Source organism: Phodopus roborovskii, unplaced genomic scaffold (genome assembly GCF_943737965.1).
Source record: "Phodopus roborovskii unplaced genomic scaffold, PHOROB, whole genome shotgun sequence".
NCBI classification, from domain to species: Eukaryota; Metazoa; Chordata; class Mammalia; order Rodentia; family Cricetidae; genus Phodopus; species Phodopus roborovskii.
In genome coordinates, this window is record NW_026126410.1 from 25,503,299 (window position 1) to 25,523,311 (window position 20,013).

A 20,013-nucleotide genomic window follows, 5' to 3' on the forward strand; every position below is an offset into this window, starting at 1 on the left:
TTTGGAGATGACTGCAAGTTACAAGTTGCTCTTATTGCATACTTCACCTAATGGCTAATGTAGGGGGAGGTTTGTCAATACAGTTGATACTGGTATATAATTTCATGTTAGAGTAAAGAGCATTAGAACAGACATGTTGACAGCAGCCTGATAATAAAAGGGAATAAAAACTGCTCAAGATAACATTCTCTCCAGATCTACAATACTCAGGCTCTACAAATTTATGTTCTAAATATTCCAGGTTAATCACTTTGCAGGTTCTCTTTCATATTACAGAAAACTGAAGTACTTTGTCCTAGAGAATATTGTGCTTAGTTTGGGGACCTTTAAGTTTCTATTCGGGAAAATTGCTGGTTATTCAACCCCTTTTCTTCTTTTTCTAAAATTCATTTTATGGTAGAGACCAATCTTTGTTTTTTAAATATATATGATAATAGTTTTATTTAAATTGGCAACAAGCTCGTTTAATGTCAATCCTAGTCCCATAATCCTCCCATCCCTTCCCTGTATCCCTCCCAATCCCCATCCCCTTCCTACTCACCAGAGAAGGTGAGGCCTTCCATGGGGGAATCTTCAAATCTGTCATATCATTTGGAGAAGGGCTTAGGCCCTCCCCCAAGTGTCTAGGCTGAGATAGTATCCCTCTGTATGGAATGGGCTCCCCAAGTCCATTCATATACTAGGGATAAATACTGATCCACTACCAGTGGCCCCATAGACTGCCCAGTCCTCCTAACTAACACCCACATTCAAGGGGTTTGGGTCGGTCTTATGCTCATTTCCCAGCTATAAGTCTGGGGTCCATGAGCTCCAACTTGTTCAAGTCAGCTGTTTCTGTGGGTTCCTCCAGCCTGGTTTTTGATCCCTTTGCTCATCATTCCTCTCTCTCTGCAACTAGATTTCAAGAGTTCAGCTCAGTGTTTAGCTGTGGGTGTCTGCTTCTGCTTCCATTAGCTGCTGGATGAAGGCTCTAGGATGACATATAAGGTAATCATCAATCTCATCATCGGGGAAGGGCATTTAAGGTAGTCTCTCTACTATTGCTTAGATTGTTAGTTGGGATCATCGTTGTAGATTTCTGGACATTTCCCTAGTGCTAAATTTCTCTTCAAACTTGTAATGGCTCCCTCTATTATAGTATCTTTTTTCTTGCTCTTCTCTATTCTTTCCCTCATTCAATCTTCCTTCTCCCTCATGCCCTCTTCTCTCCTTCTCTTTTTCCTAATGCCCTCTCCCCTCCTCTCTCAATTTGCTCAGGTTATCTTGTCCCTTTCCCCTTTTCCAGGGGACCACACATGCCTCTCTTAGGGTCTCCTTGTTTCCTAGCTTCTCTGCTGGTGTGGATTGTAGACTGGGAATCTTTTGTTATATGTCTAAAACCCACATATGAGTGAGTACATAGCATGTCTTTTTGTGACTAAGTTACCTCACTCTTGAAGGTTTCTTCTTGATCTTTGCATTTGCCTGCAATTTTCAAGATTCCACTGTTCTTATTTTCATTTTTTCACTGAGTAGTGTAAATGTACCATATCTTATCCATCGATTCTTCAATTGAGGAATTTATCTTGCTTCCAGTTTCTGGCTATTACAAATAATGCTACTATGAACATAGAGAAAATCTTAAGATTGGACCTACCTTCTGTCTTGTGGGCAAATTTATGTGACACTAACCTACAAACCATCATCTATCCCTGAAGGTACCTAGACAGCTGTCCCTTCTGTAGTTTGGTTGTCACAGTTCCCTAGGAAATTGTTGCACAAATCTTAATACCCTTTCAATGTTGCAAAAACAACTATGTAGCTTCACAAACAACAGGGTACTAGCTCTAAGGCTTGGAGACTTCAAATCAGGACCTTTCAGAAGTGGTTGCAAATTAGTGTTAGTAGCTTAGCATCCAGCATCCTCAGACATCCTTCTGTCATTGAGAAAATTTGGACAACATATTTTGAATCCCTTGGCTTGAAACGTTCAGTAGAAACTGATGGGGAATCCCATTGCTTCTTTTCCAGCCAAAGAGTACCTTGAAAACGTGTCCTACTACGTCCTGGGAAGCACATAAGTAGTAGTACCACTTACACATTGACCCCAGAATTTTTTTGTTGTTGTTGTCTGTTAAATAGGTTTGTCTACAGTGATTTCTCAAAGCCACCAACACAGATATTGGATACTAAAGTTGATTTAACCCATTTTCAGGTACAAAAGACCATGATCCATTCTTTATTCATTATAGTAGTTCCACTCTTGAGTGCCACTCAGAAACAGCTAAATGCAGTTGGCCAGCTGCCCTTTTAGATGGACAGTCTCATCTCTATATGCTCCCAACACACACACACACACACACACACATACGCACACACACAGAGAGAGAGAGACAGAGAGAGAGAGAGGGAGAGAGAGAGGGAGAGAGAGAGAGAGAGGAAGAGAGAGAGACAGAGAGAGAGAGAGAGAGAGAGCTCCACAAACTGCTAAGCTTCTTCTGCCTTCTGCTGATCACAGTGTGCTCTGAGGGGCCTGGGTTTCAGCTTTTCTCATGAAATGTGCATATCCTGGGGGACTCAGATGTATTTTCCACTGGCAACAGCATTAATTACAGCAAGACAAACTGAATTAGGTACTGGAAGGGTTTGTGTAGGACAATAAACAAGGCACTATAGCTAACTGGTATCTTAAGCAAAGCTTCCAGAGAGAGGCATTATCAATGTAAGAGTTAAAAATTAAGATGTGTGATGCCTGAAAAGCAACACAACTCTGCAGCAATAGAAGGAAAGAACTAATTAAATATGATTCAAAAATATTCATAATGTCTTAAAAGTGTATAGGATAAAAAGAAAATTCAGGGGAATTCAAAAGAAAGTATATAATATATATGAGAGACTTAGCAAAGAGACAGAAGTCAAAAAACAAAAAAACAAAAGCAAAGTCAATACTGGAACTAAAGAATTAAATAAATTAAATTATAATTCCTTTGAAAGCCTCAAGAGGAAGACTTTTAGTTTCAAGAAAATGTTTTTAATAGGATAGATGGGTCAAACAAAAGAAATAATAATAATAATAGTAATACTAGTAATAGTAATAATAGTAATAATAATAATAGTAATAATAAAAAAGAAATATTGAAATGGTCAAAATCCTGTACAAAAACATAACATCTTGTTTGTAAAATATTTTATGATTTCCAAAAGGATTCACATGAATCCATGTATAAAAAAGAAATAGTAGTTCAAACTCTAAAATAACATCTGCAGTAACATTGAGAAAAATCATCAAGGAAGATAGGATTTTAAAAAGCACACCCAGAATCAATTAAATAAATAAAAAAACTGTTTAAAATATTATTAATGAACTATAAGAAATAAAAGAGTGGATATTAAGGAAGGAAGACAATATTAAGGCCACAATTTATTTGGACATCAGTAAATATTAAATATTAATTAACCGTAACCATAAGGTACACAAAATATAGGGTCAATATGAAAAGGTCAACACTAACAATACATATGGTAGATAAAGGTACTCAGATAACTTTTAAAAGCATATAAAAATAATTCAACAATGTCATAAAGCTATATACAAGTGTATGAAGTATTTAGATCCAAAAACTTATAACATGTAAACATTTTCAGCATAACTGTATAGTTAATGTTCTAAGAACAAACTGATCTGAGGAAAAGACCTCTCAATAGAAACCCTCAAGGTATAGAGTGATATGTTTCCACCTATCACAGTTTAATAAGGATCTGGATAAACAATTAAGCCGAACAGATGTTTATTCAGGGAGAAATATTCACAACATAGGTGAACACCAGCAGGTTCCTGTTTCCAAGAATGCCTCTGGAAGTCCTACTGTCCCTGTGGTGCTTTCAAGAGAGAATCCTCCCCCTCCTCTTCAGACCTGGTCACTTCTGCCCCTGGATCCACCCCCCAATGGGCATGGTCAGTGCAACAGAAGGAGACAAAGTGAATATCCCACTACATCAACCCTTCAGAAAAATTAACTGAGAACCACGGTTGTGATATCTAGCAAAATGTTCTTCTAAAATCAACATGGAAATGATACATTTCAAAATAAAAGAGTAAACTAAATCAAGTTATGTATATTAATCCAGCACTACAGGAGATTCTTAAAGGATTCTTAAAAGAGATGAAAGAAAAGTAGTAACCAACAGAAAGACTCAGGAAAAATACCTTCATGAGGGGAATATTTGGATAAATAAGAAAGAATGAACATGTCTCACTCAGTAAATCTGTTGCATTCTTTTTCCCTGAGGATATGAGACATATGTATATTCAATCAATCCTGTTAAGGCCACAAGGACAGAGCAAAAAACCTGTTCAACCAAGTCCACCATGGGGAACCAATGAATTTAGAATGAATGAGGAGTAGTAAGAGTATGGCACCTGCCTCACACTAAAGGCCACTTCTGGGTAATAACTCATGAAATCAACTGCAATGTAGTTTCCTCTACACCTCGAAGAGAACTCCAGCAGGCCACTCTTCCATAGCAAATGTTTAAAGTTAATATAAATGTGTATGGAGACCCTTATTCCTTGTTTGTTTTGTGAGTCTCTTGAGTATTGTGACTCCATAAAACTCATATTACTGGATATGCAAGGTTAGACAGATCTTCATATAACCGTATTGTGTAATTTTAATGCGCCACACTCACTCTTAGGGCATTTGCAAAAAAGTAAAAAAATGACACCTCAGATAACTACACCATAAATCAAATAGACTTTACAGTGATATATGTACCATTCCAACCATTTTCCTAAGCACATGAAATTTCCCTTGAAACAGACCATATTCTATGCCACAAATCAAGTTTTACTAGTTAAAAAATTCTACTTTTACTAGAAATCATTCCTTATATATTATCATTACTGTAGAAATCCAATGAGTCCTTTTTGATGGAATAAAAATAGAACTACCACTTGAGTATATACTTGAAGAACACTTAGTATATACCTCTGAAATGCTTACACATCTATGTTCACCATTCACCATCTGCACCATTTACAAGCACTATTATGTAAGATGAGTCTTGATATATTTCAACAGATACATGAATACAAATGTCATAAATGTATAGCATAGAATTTTATGTAGCTATTAAGAAAATAAAATCATGACATCTGTCAAAAAATTTGTATAACTGAAAGTCATTTTTAAATAAAACAAACCAGGAAAAAATGGGATTTTCACACTTTCTTTTATAGACAGTACTTAGACTTAAAATTGCTGTGTGTGTGTGTGTGTGTGTGTGTGTGTGTGTATGTGTGTGTAACTGTGCATTTAGTTTATAAACTATAAGTGGAATCATGGGAGATGATGAGCCATTAAGAAAACTTAGAAAAACAGATGAATAATGGAATATATATGTCATGAAAACAAAAGGGAGAAATGTTTGTGGTTGGCAGGGAGAGGCATGAAGAAAGAAGAAGAAGAAAAAAACCTGAAATTACATAGATGAGTTAACAGGCCATCATAGAATTCAGAACTTTGTGTGCTACTATAAAAGAAATATCTCAAAAGAGAAAAAGTATAAGTGACAAATATTGGAGCAGAAATAATACAGATCTTGAATAATAGAAGCTTGCAAGGTATAAATGTAAGAGGTATTCTGCTGAAAGAATGACCTGGACAACTTTAGCTATGTGTACCATAAGAAAAGGGGAGAAATGCCAAATAAATAAAATTAAAGAAAATAAAATAGATACAGACAAAACAACTGACACTGGAAAGGAGAACAGGGGTTATTGTGAAAACCTAGGCAGCAATATACTGAAAAAGAAGAAGAAGAAATAGACAAATTTCTGGACACACATAATCTACAAAAATATAACTTTGGAGACATGAGTAACCTGAAAGGTCCAACAATGGGTAATGAGATTAAATCAATAATTAATTAATTCAAAACAAAGATGAATGTGAGACTATACAGTTTCGCTATTGAGTTTTAGGAAGTGTAAAAGAATAATTACATTTTTCCCTCAGTTTTGAAATCCTTGAAAGACATAAGTCTATGAAGTCAACATCATACCAACATCCAAGCCAGACAAAGGCAATTAAAGGTGGGTAGCAAGTGCTTATGATGATACCGAAAGGAAGTCACATTTAGAAAGCATTGTTAAGAATGTGTAGGTATAGTAACCACTATGGGAAACAGCATGAAAGTCCTTCAGAAAATCAAAACAAATGCAACAGCTATATAACCCAACCGGAAACAAATACTACTGGATGGATACAAATGCAAAGAGAATGAGATTATTTTATCAAAGAAATATATTCTAATTTAATTGTACCATTATTCACAACATACAAGAGTTGCAATCAACTGAGATGTCTATTGGGGGATAACTAGGTAAAAATGAAGGGCATATATTTGTGGCGATGGCTTGGTTACTAGAATGCTAGCCACACAAACCCTAAGACCTGAGTTGACCTTTCTAGCACATACATATAAAACACATAGGATGATACATGTACCTAAAACATGTGTATTTAACATACACATGTAAACACAACATGGTACATATGCATAAATTAATTTTGGTGTTTCTAAAATACATAATTGATAACTATCTGAAGGATAAATACTGGTTTTAGGACATGGTCATTGTGCTTTTGTTCACAGATACTGAAGTGTCAGGTGGTATAGCATGTGAAATTAGCATGGGAAAATTAGTACAAAACTATAAGAAGATAATTTGACATAATTTTAAGTATATTGTTTGAAAAGCTATTCTTTTTGTCTTTTTCTTTTTCTTTTTTTTTTTTTTTTTTTTTTTTTTTTTTTTTTTTTTTGGCTGTTTCAAAAAGCTTTATTTTTACTTGATCCAAGATCTGAGAGGGGCTTCATGGTGGTTACAAAGCTGCCTAGTGGCTTGAGAGGTTCGGATGAGGGTCCTGAGGCTGGTTGGTACAGAGCAGAGGGAGGGAGCCCCTTGGAAAGGGAGGCCTCCTAGTCATGCTTGAGAGTGAGCCGCTGAAAGAGATAGTCTGCCTTGGCTGGGGGGCCAGCCAGCCTATGGATGTTGGTCAGGTGGTTGCCCATCTTCTTGATGAGCTTCACCTCCTCATCCAGGAAGTGACTCTCCAGGAAGTCACAGAGATGAGAGTCTGTGCGACCAGAACCCAGGGAATGAAGATCCAAGGGGGCCTGGTTTAGGTTCTTCTCCAGGGCCAAGGCAGCTTCCATGGCCTCCTGGGTTTTACCCCACTCATCTTGAGATGGCTTCTGCACATCCTGGAAGAGTGCGCAGTCCCTGTGGTCGTTCTGAAACTTGAGGAGTCGCTCCGCACCCGCTATTCTTGCAACCTCAAACTTGTTGGAAGACTGAAGAGCAACAGTGGTAGTGGCTCCCTTGTCTTACATGAAAGTTACTCCAGGCTCTATCTGTAGCACTATAGATACAGAAGGAAAACACAAGGAAATGAAAAAAAAAAAAAAAAAAAAACACAAATAATAGGGGAAAAATGAACAAAAGGATCACATTATTAAAGAGCTGTTGCGGGTTACTCTACTTGGACACCCCTTGGGAGAAGGGGTGAGAAGACAGAGCACTAACTACTCAGGCACTGGGAGTCAGTGACTAGCAGAGCATGCTGCAGAATCGTGTATTAAGGAAGTTAGGGCTGCCTTTATACTGCTTCCTAGGGTCCCATTAGCTCAGGCGCTTGACTCTGCTGTATACCCTTTTCTCATTGGTGTCTCAGGGTCAGGTGTCTTCAGTTAGCCTCTCTGGGCTTTGAGGCATGGCAGCTTGGCTCAGGGAGGAAGTGCCTGCCTGCTGAGCATGCACATGTGGGATGGCCTGGGCTCCAGGGACAGGAAGACCGCAGCTTGGGTAGGCTTGCTGCAGTTTCTCTTACATGGTGGTGTTCCATCATGTTTATTCTTAATGTATTTTCTCTAATTTCAATTAACATTTGACCATAAGTGTATAAGTGGACTTTTCAAATCAAGGTTCTTTTTTATTTTTATTTTTTCATTTTTTACCTTTTTGTTAAACAATGGAAATTGTTATGCTTTTCTTTAAACCTGCTAGAGCTTGTGAGAACTTTGTCCGAGAGACAATGGTGGGAGTGATGGCACTGTTAGTTTAAGTCTGAAAACAGCCTGCAGCATCCCATTGCTTGCTGGAGGAGTAGCTGTGGAAATTATTGCCCACAACCTTGGAAGTAGTGTAAGAATCATGCTTGTTTTTCAGTCAAATCCTCACAGATTTTTTCAATTTAACAGACTTAAAGATTTCTGTTGGGGCACAGCCCATGGTGGATGTACCTAAAGTTCTCAGAACTCAATAGCCTGAGGTAGGGTAACTACAAGTATGAGGCTTACTAGGAATTTTGCTATAGGTACATTTCTATCAGTATGAAAAGATACCATGGCTAACGATGAAGGAAACAAAAGTAAAGTTAAAGAAACCACCCACTTGAAATGAAGGACAGACTGACCTGGAAAGCTAACCCAGACCAATATCAGTTCCTTGGAATTTACTAACTTCCCCTCACAAGGCCATGAGATAACAGGATACCAAGAATTTAAACTGCTCCTCTTCTTGTGAGTCAGCAGGTGGTGAATGGGGTCCTTAAGAAACAAGGAGATAACAGTACCTCCTGTTTGCCCAGACAAGATTAATTAGCACACCCTGAGGCCCTAAGGTCTGCTGACCCTAATGGCGAGACCATCCGCCCTCAAAGGACAGAGGGTCACACCCCCTCCCTAAGCTTGTGGGTTTTGCCTTTAAAAACACCTGTGACTGGGGAAGGGGGCTTCTCTCTAGCCTGTGTTCATTAAAGCCTCTTGCTTGTTGCAGCAATGGGACTGGACATTGAGTTCTTGGGGGTACCAACCGAAACTGGGAGACTCCTCCTTCTGAGGGTCTTACAATGAAACTTATAAAAGAAACCAATTAATTTTGAATTTGCTATCAGTTTTAGTGAATGTGTCTGAGACCATCATGACCAAGAGTATGGCGGCAGGCAGGAAGTGGGCTGAAGCAGTAGCTAAGAGCTTACTTCCACAAGCAGGAAGCAGAAAAATAAAAGAGACCCTGAAACATCCTAGTCTTTTAAAACTCAAAACCTTCTCCAACAATCTCACACCTTCTAATCCCCTTCCCAACTAAGGAACAGGTATACAAATAGGATTCTTTAGTGGAGTAGTTTTCAAACTACCTCAGCTTTAGAGAAAACCCTTGTGTAACCCCATTTCCTTTCTGGAGGATCTTCCCTACAGCTGATCAGGTCCAGGGTTTATCCAGTGTGGGTAGTATGGGTGGGGGAGGTCAATGCAAAGGGACTGGAATGAATAGGATCAAGATACATAATGTGAAAAGGACATAGAATAACTAAATTTAAATATTAAGAAACAATTCATTTAGCAAAATGGAGACAACTATTGACTGTGGCTTATAAAATGTTATAGTTTTTTCTTACAATTACCAAAAGCATTTATTTTAGTTCAGGTCACTTTGTAATGCTCTTATAAAATGTCTTATTGACTTATTATAGTTATGGTATTATATGCACTTGTGGGTTCATGTGGCTCTTGATTATTTTTAAGCTTTCCATATCTTGAGGTAAGGACTAGATCTTTTTTGATCACCATTTTTTTTTTCTCAGGAACCCAAACTTAATTTATGCATCCTGAAAAGACTTCTTTGATGTAAATGCTGTGAACATGGCAATACAGAGGAACCTCATTTCATATAAAAATGGCCTCGTTCAGTTCAAATAAGGCAGTTTTTAAGAACCATAGATGGGAGTGAAAATGATAATTAAAAATTTAAAAGGCATTCCAATTATATGCTTAGTTCTGGGCTTACAGAGTCAACCTTCTTTCAAAATAGGAAGTTACACAAAAATGTCCTGCAGAAAGATATGTGAGAAAGATAAGAGGAGAGCAAAGTAGACAAAAGGATAAGAAAACATACTTCCAAGATCCATATACAAAGAACAATGGCAAACAGAGTTGACCAGAAATTGTATAGTGGGGTTGCATCACAGAACATTTAATTGTCAGAGAAAGGAGATTTCGAAAGCTATTTTATGCTAACAGGAATACAAAACAAGAATAATTTTGATACTGTCATTTATGTGTCTGTCATAAATTACAACCACATAAAAAGAAGCATGAACAGCATAATAAAATACTTAAACTTGCCAAAGGGAATAAAGCAGACATGTCAATCAAACTATCAAGTACAGCCTATGGTTATTTTCCCTTTATATATTTTGAATGTCAAACTGTGGGACCTATCTATAGGATAGAAAAGATTATTTAAGTTTGATTTCTATTTTAAAATGTAGACTTTATTCTTATTCAAAAAGAGACAATAGATATTTTGAAAAGAGGCTGTTTGTAATTAACATTTCTTTAATGAAACCTAACTCAAAAATAGAGTGACTTCAAAGTAGGGAAACCATAAGATCAATTTGAAATACTTATTATAAATTGAAGAGTTTAATATATTTAATTACAATATTTACCCCACAATAAAATCTCAAATTGTATTTCAAGATATTAAAATTCCTATAGCATTATTCAAACTAGTGTAATCTTTGAGCTTTTAGTTTTCTATAAGAAATTTGGCAATTCATAGAGGAAAGTCTGGAGTCATGATCAGTTACAAACATATAGGGTCTTCTCATGTTCTAGACATGCAATGTGGATAAGTAACACATTTATTGTTGTTCTGTTGTTCTTTTTTCAACACAAGACTAGTTACAAAGACTTTTTATAATTCATCAGAATGTTTCAGAAAAAATAATGCGATTAAAAGCAAAAATAAATTTAGAATCCAGAATTTTTAAATTTTTTAAAGAAATCTGTACTTATATTAACTAATTAACTAATTAGTTTGCCAAGGAAATAAAACCAACGTGTTGATTGATTTTTTTCTTCTTATTTGAACACAAAATTGACTCTTCTATGGTATGAGGTAAAGTTATGAGGGGAGGTAAATCCTGACTGTGAAATATTTTTTAAAACACTGAAAATGAAGATATGGGGCTGGGAAGTAAAGGAAGATAAATCTAAGGGCTGCTGCCCTGATTTTAAAGCTAAATGTTAGAGTGCTTTCACACTTGAAAATAAATAATTTCTTCTTTTCAGGTCATCTTTGCCCTAATACAGAGCCATTAATATTGTTTACTCAAATCATTCTGCTCCTAACAGTGGTAGCTAAAGTAACAGTAGTGACGGTAGTAGGTCTAGTCATTTTAGAAGAAACTGAATATTCTCTAAAACCAAGGGAACAGTCAACAAGAAAAAACAGCAGCCTAAAGAAAGGGAAAAAAATCTTTAGCAATCTCCTTCAGGAAACTAGACAGCAAATTACCAAATAATCATTTTTGAAATGGCTATACATCTAAACAGATAATTCTCAACAGAAGAATCTCAATGGCTGAAAGACATTTAAAGAATTGCTCAATATTCTTAGTCATTAGGAAAATGCAATTAAAAATGCAAATCAAAATTGCTGAGATACCATCTTACATCTGTCAGAATGGCTAACATCAAAAACACTAATGACAGCCTATGGTAGAGAAAATATGGAGTAAGGGGAACACTCTTCCACTGCTGGTGGGAGTGAAACTTGAACACCCACTTTGAAAATCACTATGGCAGTTTCTCAGAAAATTGGGAAATTATCTACCTCAAGATCCAGCAATACCAATCTTGAGTATACACCCAAAAGATATACACTTATACCACAAACACATTTGCTCAACTATGTTCATAGCCACATTATTTGTAATAGAACATGGAACAACCTAGGTTCCCCTTAATCGAAGAATGGACTAAGGAAAATGTGCAACATTTCCACAATGGACTATAACTCTGCTGATAAAAAACAAAACAAAACAATAACCTCAAGAAATTTACAGACAAATGAATGGAACTATTAAAATATTGTAATAAGCACTTTTTCCTGCAAGCCTGGTCCCACAGCCGCAAGCATCCCGAGAGAGATAATTCAGGCACAGAAAGACAAACATAAAATGTATGTATTAATAAGTGGATATTCAGAGTAAATTGTAGGTTAAACAACCTACAATCCACAGCCCCAGAGAGGCTAGATAATAAGGAGACCCCAAAGAGGTATTTCCTTGGGAACAGGAAGTAGAAAAGATCTCCTGGATCAACTGGGGGTAGAGGATGGATGGATGGGAAGTAGCGGGAGCAACTTGGGAAGGCTGAGTGCAGGAGGCAGTTTGGAGGCCAGTTGGAGGGGGAGTGCAACAAAAGAGAAGTTTAATGGATTGTATTTTGGGATGAGGAAGAAACTTGGAACCAGAGAAACCCCCAGAAACCTACAAATAAAACCCTAAATTGTAATTCTTAATTCATGTATCTCCTTCCTTTTTTTAGGGTAAAGATTGCCACTGTTGTTTCCAATGTCTTCACTGTCTTAATATATCTTTTTTTTTCTTCTTAAAACTTAAAGTGTGTGTGTGTGTGTGTGTGTGTGTGTGTGTGTGTGTGTGTGTGTGTGTATGTGATCAATGAAGGACAGATAGGTTTGAGCTGCCTTGTGTGTTCTAGGAACTGAACTTTAGCTTTTCATGAGAACAGGAAGCACTCTTAATTGCTAAACAATCTCTCTAGCCCTTTATTGCACAACAGATACCCATGAAACACACAGAAACTAGAAACCCAACTAAGACTCCTAGCAATAGTGGAGAGAGTATCTGAACTGGTCATCTACTGTAATCAAATCTGTGACTACACCAATTGTCATCAGAAATACTCTGTTCTGTAACTGAAAGAAGCAGACGCAGAGATCTTCATCCAAGCATTGGGCTTAGCTCAGGGAATCTTGGTGAAGAAAGGTAAGAGGGATTGTATGAGTAAAGGGACTGGGATGGACTGGGATCCACAGAGAAAACTGACCTGAGCTAGTGGTACCCCATTGACTAGGCACTCTGCATGTGTGTGGCAGTGTAGCTTTGTCTCTTTGTAAGACTCCTAGCAGTGAGATCAGGACCTGTCCTGATCCTATTCCACATGCTGGGTTACCTTGTGCATCCTTGATACAAGGGGAGTAGCTAGGCCCTGTCTCTACTTGATGTACCATGCTTTGTTCAAGCCCTTGGGAAGAGTGGAAACTGAGGAGTTAGATGGGAAGCAGGTGCTGGGGAGGAATGAAGGGAAGGGAAAAGGTGGTCTGTATGTAAAGTAAATGGAAAAAATGTTATTTTAATAGAAATAAATAAAATACTATGCACAGAAAAATTAGGAGCATGCTGTAGCTACAGTAGGAATCTTCTACAAGCATGTTGGTGCAAGATAACTGTCATCAGACACATAGAAGAGCAGGTAAGTTATAGAGTAATACATAGGACAAAAGCATCCATCCTCATCTGCCTATAGCATTCTGCAAGCCATGCTATGGGAAATCAGTAGGAAGCCAAAGACCAGAGTTTGGTTTGTTCCTTGACAATTTGACACAAACTGGAGTTCTTTGGAAAGATGAACCATGATCAAGAAAATACCTCCATCAAATTGACTATTGGTGAATCTATAGGGCATTGTCTTGATTAGTGATATGGGCAGACGTGCCTTTGGGAAGGATGTCCTGAATTGTATGAAAAAACAGACTGTGCAAGCCATGGGGAGCAAACAGGTAGGCAGCACTCCTTCATGGCTTCCGGTTCAGTTCTTACCTCCATGCTCCTGCCATGATTTCCTGACCTGACTTCCCTCGGTGATAGCATATGACCGATGGTCATATGAATGAATGAAGTAAACCCTTTCCTCCTCAAGTTACTTCTGACTTTTTAACAGCAATAGAAATTAACTAAGACAGTGACATTCAGTATAAGGCCATTGTCAAAGATGTGAAAAAGTGCAGACAAGTATAGAAATTAGTTTGTGGAGGAAAAAAGATTATGGTCAACTAGCAACAATGAAAAATTGCTCTTACTTTGCATTTACTGTACAATACGAGCTTCTCAGAGTCATTTAAATGCATTATTTGTTCTTTAATAAAAATCGTTATTATTCCAAGCTTACAAGTTGCAGCAATCTCATAAATTGGGTCATTGAATACTACTATTTCACTTACAGGGAAAATGAAAAATCATAGGACGATAGTAGGAAGCTGAAATAAAAATAGTTATATATAGCTATTCATTGACAAGTTCAAATGGCTGGTTAGAGACTCAATTTACTTTTGTATAGAGAGGAAAAGAACATATACCACAAATTGCTTCCCCATCTACCACCAAAGTACTCTAAAGCTCCAATAATTTAAAAATAAATGGACTATCACAATAGTCCATATAGTGTCAAAACATAAGTTGAAACACTAGGCCATTGCACACAACTTTAGTAAAAATAACTAGTAACATTATCAATACAACACAGTATTTTTTGTAGAGCTTTCTTCATTGGTATCTGTAGCCTTGGGAAAGAGCCAGCCTTTGGTACTTTCCTTTGAAGTTAAGAATACCTTTTTTCTTGTATTTTCTGTATCATATTTATCTTTAGTTTGAGGTGCTAAGGTAGTGAACTCTAGAGAACTGTAAAGGCAATCTGAAGGAATCCTTTTTCAAATATGATTTGGGAGGTGAAAATCTGAGAAAAAAATAATCTCAGCAAAATTTAGTAGAAAGAGTACCAAAGTAGAGGGCAGCTGCCCTAGACCCTGTACATAAGCAATAATGAGTGGTAGGATTTAAACTAATCTTTTACTCTCACAGTGCTGCAGGAATTTTTCCTCCTGGCTGTTACCATTCTTAGAATAACTTGTGTTCCTAAGTTCATTTTTTGTACTTTTAAGAGCACAAAGCCCATTTTCTCTTAGGGACACTTTTTTTTTTCCTCAAGAAAAGCCCACACCATTTTATTCGTTTCTTCTAGTAGCTAACTGATTACATCTTGGATATTAACAAAATGCCCTTTATCCTGTTTTGCCTGCTGATCACAAACAATACCATCTAGCTATACTGTAATGCACATGCTTTGGAATGAATGCATGAATGCACACATGAGTCTATGCACATATACAGAGTAGCTTGTCTTTAATTCAATTTTGATGAAATTATTCTTACAATTGCAATAAATCAATATATTGGTCTTAGAAAACTTTTAATTAGCATAACATATAGATAATCTAAGATCTATATAACAAACTACTGGAAATGGAGGTTATATTTAGTGAAGGTAGCAAGAGAGGCATGTATGAAAACATAAACATTTACTTATATTTTTGGAATGACAGAATTAATTCAGAAATAACAAAAGCAGTTCTTGATAATGCTATCAATAGCAGGTATTCCATAGGCTTATGTGGGAAGTCAAGACATCAAAAGCTATGGGGGCAGCTTAGTGTAAGCTACAGCCCTATTCTCTTCCTTCCCATGGGAAACTCACACCTGTGTACTAGCTTTGATCAGGTGCCACAAACAAAGACCATCTATTTATTCAAGAGAACAAATGTTACTGTTGGTGTAAACACCAGGGAAACTCAAAAGAGCACATAAGCTTTGGGAGCCCATTGATTTTCAAAGTGTTGATCTGAATAATCCATGGCATATTTATTTCTTTGACTGTTAGAAGATGTACACAGACGCGATGAACTCACCTTGTTCTTCTGAAATAACCCTGTTTTCCCTTTTGTAGTTGTCATCTTTAGGACAATACTGAATATATTTTAAAAGAAAATCTTGAGTTATATATTTTCTTTTAATAATCTTGTATATGCTACCATAGATTCTCTCACATTTCTGTTTTATATTTCACAAAACACAATCTTTCTTGATTGTTAATATTTTAAATTAATGTCTTATATTTGTCAGAGTTGACAAGCTAATTAAATTAACACATTATTACTAACTAGAGACCATAGTTTTTCTTAGGACTCACTCTGTGATACAGCTCTAAGATTTTAGAGACATGAGTGTCTTCTACTCACTATGATAGTGTGGTCTGGAATAATTTCACTGAACTGAAATCTTCTTTGCACCATCTATTCATTCTTCAAATGGGCTACCCTGAAACCACTGGTAAGTTTATTTTCAGAGCTTTATTTTTTTCCCCAGTTTTAGCTACACAGAGTCATCTCCAATCAGATTTGAAAGTTCCAGAAATAAATAATAAGATTTAAATTGTACAACATTCTGAATAATGATGGAATTTCCTGCTATGCCTCTTGCTTGGACTGTTGGTCATCTATTTGCCCTACATATCCACCCTCACATATGCCCCTCACTTCTAGTCACTAAGTAGTCATCTTGCTTATCAGACTGACTTCCAAGTATTATGTTGCTAGCATTCAAGAAACAATAATTTGCCTTAGCAATAGCTCCACAGTGATGAAAGGGAGGTACAAGAGTTGAAGTAGAGTGACATTGTCAGGGATAGAATAGAGGTGTGGCTTATATGGAGGTGGGAAAACCAATGAGCTCAGAAATGATCCCATGGTGCTGTTGGGTAGATGAAAAAGTATAGTATGTACGGTTTGTTGTGCTGAAGAGGCAATAGACATCTAATGTGCATTGTAGAACACAATTAAACAGTTCTGCCAGAATGGAGTATAATATGAAGTGCTTTCTTTATAGATTGCCTTCTTCAATTTGTAAGACATATTCTATCTCCTCAATGTCTTTTCATGTCTTGATAGCTCAAATTTCACATTTAGTTCTGAAAAATTTCAACATATTACATTATGAGAATGTACTATTACATATTCTTTGTTGTTTTCCTTTATAGATTTAATGAATGCCACTTATGAACTACACTATCTGAATGCAGGATTTTATGCAATCCTTTATATAATACTAAGTAACATGGTTGCCCAATCATTAATTAATATTGTGCTTTTTAAGAAAGAAATTTACTAGCTGTTTCCCCAAGTTGTTCTGTCATGACTCCTAACAGTTATCACTGTTCCACTTTCTGATGTTGTCACAGTTGCAAATTTTATTAGAATTACATTTTAGAAACCCCTCTCCACCCAATTTGTAATATTTGTTTGTGGCTTTTTTCCATGAAAACCCATTTAATTTTAATAAAGTCAAATATCTTCTTTATTGAAGAGGGGTTTGATATGTTTCTAAAATGTCACCAATATTACCCAAATGAACTAAATTTTCCTCTTTCTTAGAAACTCCATAGTTTCCTGTTTGCTTTAGATCTTTGCCCCATTTTGAATTAAATCTTGTGAAAGATACAATATCTGTATATAAATTCATAATTTTCGTAGTGGAAATATGTTCAGAACTGCCATTTTTAAAAAAAAAATTGTTATAAAATATTTGCAATTTATAAGAAATCACACACCAAACTTAATCAGACCAAATTCTACACATGCTAAGTATTTCTGTATGCTTAAAATAGCCATAGTAAAGCTGCTGGAGATTCTCATTGGATTTCCCAAACTCATTATCAAATGTATCTTTTTGCATTTACCTGCCACCAAACTCCATGTCAAGTTAGATCTAGAAAAATATTATTATTCCATCTCCTCTTCCACAACTCATGTGTCTTTTTCCTGCATCCACCCTCCTTTGTCATCCAATAGTTACCATGCCTACAGTTCTAAGATACTCAAATGTGCATCTTTTTAGAAGCACACACACACACACACACACACACACACAAATGCACACACAATTAATCTAGGATCCAAATAAATGTAAACACAAAAATATTTTTTGTGTGTGTTTATGTGGCCTTCCTTAATATTATACATTCTAATTCCCTCTATTTTCTAAAAAATTTAGTTTCATTTTTCTTTAGAGCCAAGCAATATTCCATTTTTTTGGTACAAAATTTCCTTATTATTCTTCCATTTGTGGAAAACTGGATTTCTGCTTGTGTTTTGAAAAGTATGCCTTGCTTCAGGAGTTTCCTATGTCCTGCTGCCAAGCATAATTTGAATGTATCAGAGTGGTTCTCTTGATGCGTCTCTAGTATGGTTGTTGGGCCCTAATCTGTTCTTTTATCAATAACTCTCATTTTCATTATTCACATTCAATACTAAGACCTGAATGAGGGCAGTGTAATTTCCTCAAGTTTTTCTTTCATTCAACATAGTGTCTGCTATTCTCAGTCCTTGGCTTCTCATAGTAAACTTGAAATTCAGTTAGTTAATATGCAGTATACAAGAGGTGGAATTTTGATTTTAATATGCTATTGGAAAGCCTGTGTTTATTCTGTAAAATTACTTAAACTAATAATTAATAAGTACAAGGCATGAGATAAAAGACCCTTAATCATGTAATTAAAACAAAATATTGAAGTGTTGGAATTTTTCTAAGTGAATAAAGAAGTATCTCATATACTCGTTCATAAAAGTCCCACACAACAAATTCTAGAAACCAGGCAGACTAGAACATGGTGTAAATAACTGAAAATATTTCACTAGATCCATTGTTAGAAAATTGAGCTTTAGGTATCTGGCCACACAGGCAGTCCATAAACTGCTAGGTTTTTTAATGGGTTTCTGCCTGTGTGGTGCTCTATAATATTGTGCTAATCCAAGATGCAGCACCATGTATCCAGAGCTCTGTGTTTAAAGGTCTAGTTGGTCAGACTGTGAGAAAACACCATGTGCCTCATTTCATCATGTATGTATGCCATGTAAAATGCTTGCATTTGTACTTGCATATTTCTTACCCACTTCCCTTGTGTGGCTTTAGTATGCTTCAGAGAAAAGACAGTTTATAGTATATTTGATTACACAGTTAGACATAACAGCTTAGCACAATATGCTGTAATCAGGACTACTCAGAAAAGCAATTTAGTCCTGATCTTGTCAAATTAAGTGTGTATTGAATGTATAACTCACCCTCATCTTTTGGAGAGCTATTTTAAGGCAGCAGCAAGAAAAAGAAAGCTATTACTTATTGTCATAATTTTCTTCTAAGGAATAGATTGGTAAAACCAGTTGAACTGTCATGGGACTAATCTTTCAGTAATCTATTTTTTAGATAGTGGATAGTGTGGATAATGCTATGAAGACAAGATTGAATAAGCGTGGGATGAAAACTAGCAACATAAAAAGAGGTGACATACAGAGAGTTATGCACATGGATGGTGGGTCATTAAAAGAAGAGAAACAAAGCAACCAGTCACATGAAAGATGATACCCTAAGTCTACCTCTGTCATGCTCTTGGCTGTAATGATTTCTCAACACTGGTGTTACAGTATCCATACTCAGTTTTATGACTTTCCTCTTATGAGCTTTCTAGAGAATGAACCAAAAAGTGCTATTTAAACATAATCTTTTAGCATGTATAGATATTATGGAACTAGAGAGAGGAAATACTAGGGTCAGAAAATTAAGGGACAGACACCTACATGTTATTTGCAGAGAGGTTCCAGAGAAACCCAAACCAACATTGGCTATTGCCATTGCTTTTGGAGGCCCACTGTGCCTAGATATTGAGACATTATTGCTGATCAAACCAATCATTTCATATTCAGGATAGAGAAAATTTAAATTTAAAACAGTTGAAGTTTTAAATTTCATCTAATCATAAAATGACCTCTCTCCTAACTAACTTACATAGTGCCATGAGGTGTTTCAAGGGTATAGCTACCTGGAAGGAGGTACTGATAGATAGATATCATAAACATGTATCACATAAATGTAATTTTTAAAATAATTTAGAAAGTTAAGAATCTATTTTATAAAGGTAGAGCAGGTCACACTTGTTATATAATGAAAGGAAGATGCCTCCCATCACCCCTCGCCACCTGTATCAGGTGGGAGACCTGACCCAACTCTCACCAGCCTCAGAACTTGGGAGAATTGTCAGGATCTACTCAATCTTCATTGACAGTACACTAAAACTTACTTAAAAATATGTTTACATGTTAATATTCACCAAAATATATGGCAATCTTATAAAAATGCTGTTAATAAACATCATAATTATGTAACTATATACACTTACATTACTTTGAAGCATTATAATGATGATGCTATTATAGTAAATAGGAAAAAAACCTACTCAAGTATTAGTTAAGTATATCATAGTTATCATAGCACG

General features: G+C 36.2%; 1 protein-coding gene across 1 annotated transcript; it reads right to left on the reverse strand.

Moving 5' to 3' along the window:
• Positions 1-6,963: 6,963 nt before the first annotated feature.
• LOC127220778 (ferritin light chain-like) lies at positions 6,964-15,643 on the reverse strand. The gene is made up of 2 exons (XM_051182689.1): positions 15,599-15,643; positions 6,964-7,338 (listed from the first exon to the last, which is right to left on the reverse strand). The coding sequence occupies exons 1-2, from the start codon at positions 15,641-15,643 to the stop codon at positions 6,964-6,966; spliced, it is 420 nt and encodes a 139-aa protein (XP_051038646.1).
• Between the last annotated feature and the right edge of the window lie 4,370 nt (positions 15,644-20,013).

Coding starts and splice junctions, on each gene's coding strand:
- LOC127220778 (XM_051182689.1), bottom strand. CDS start 15,643: ATGACAACTACAAAAGGGAAAACAGGGTTATTTCAGAAGAACAAG. Junction 7,339..15,598: donor GGTTATTTCAGAAGAACAAG/GTGAGTTCATCG, acceptor GTTGCTCTTCAG/TCTTCCAACAAGTTTGAGGT.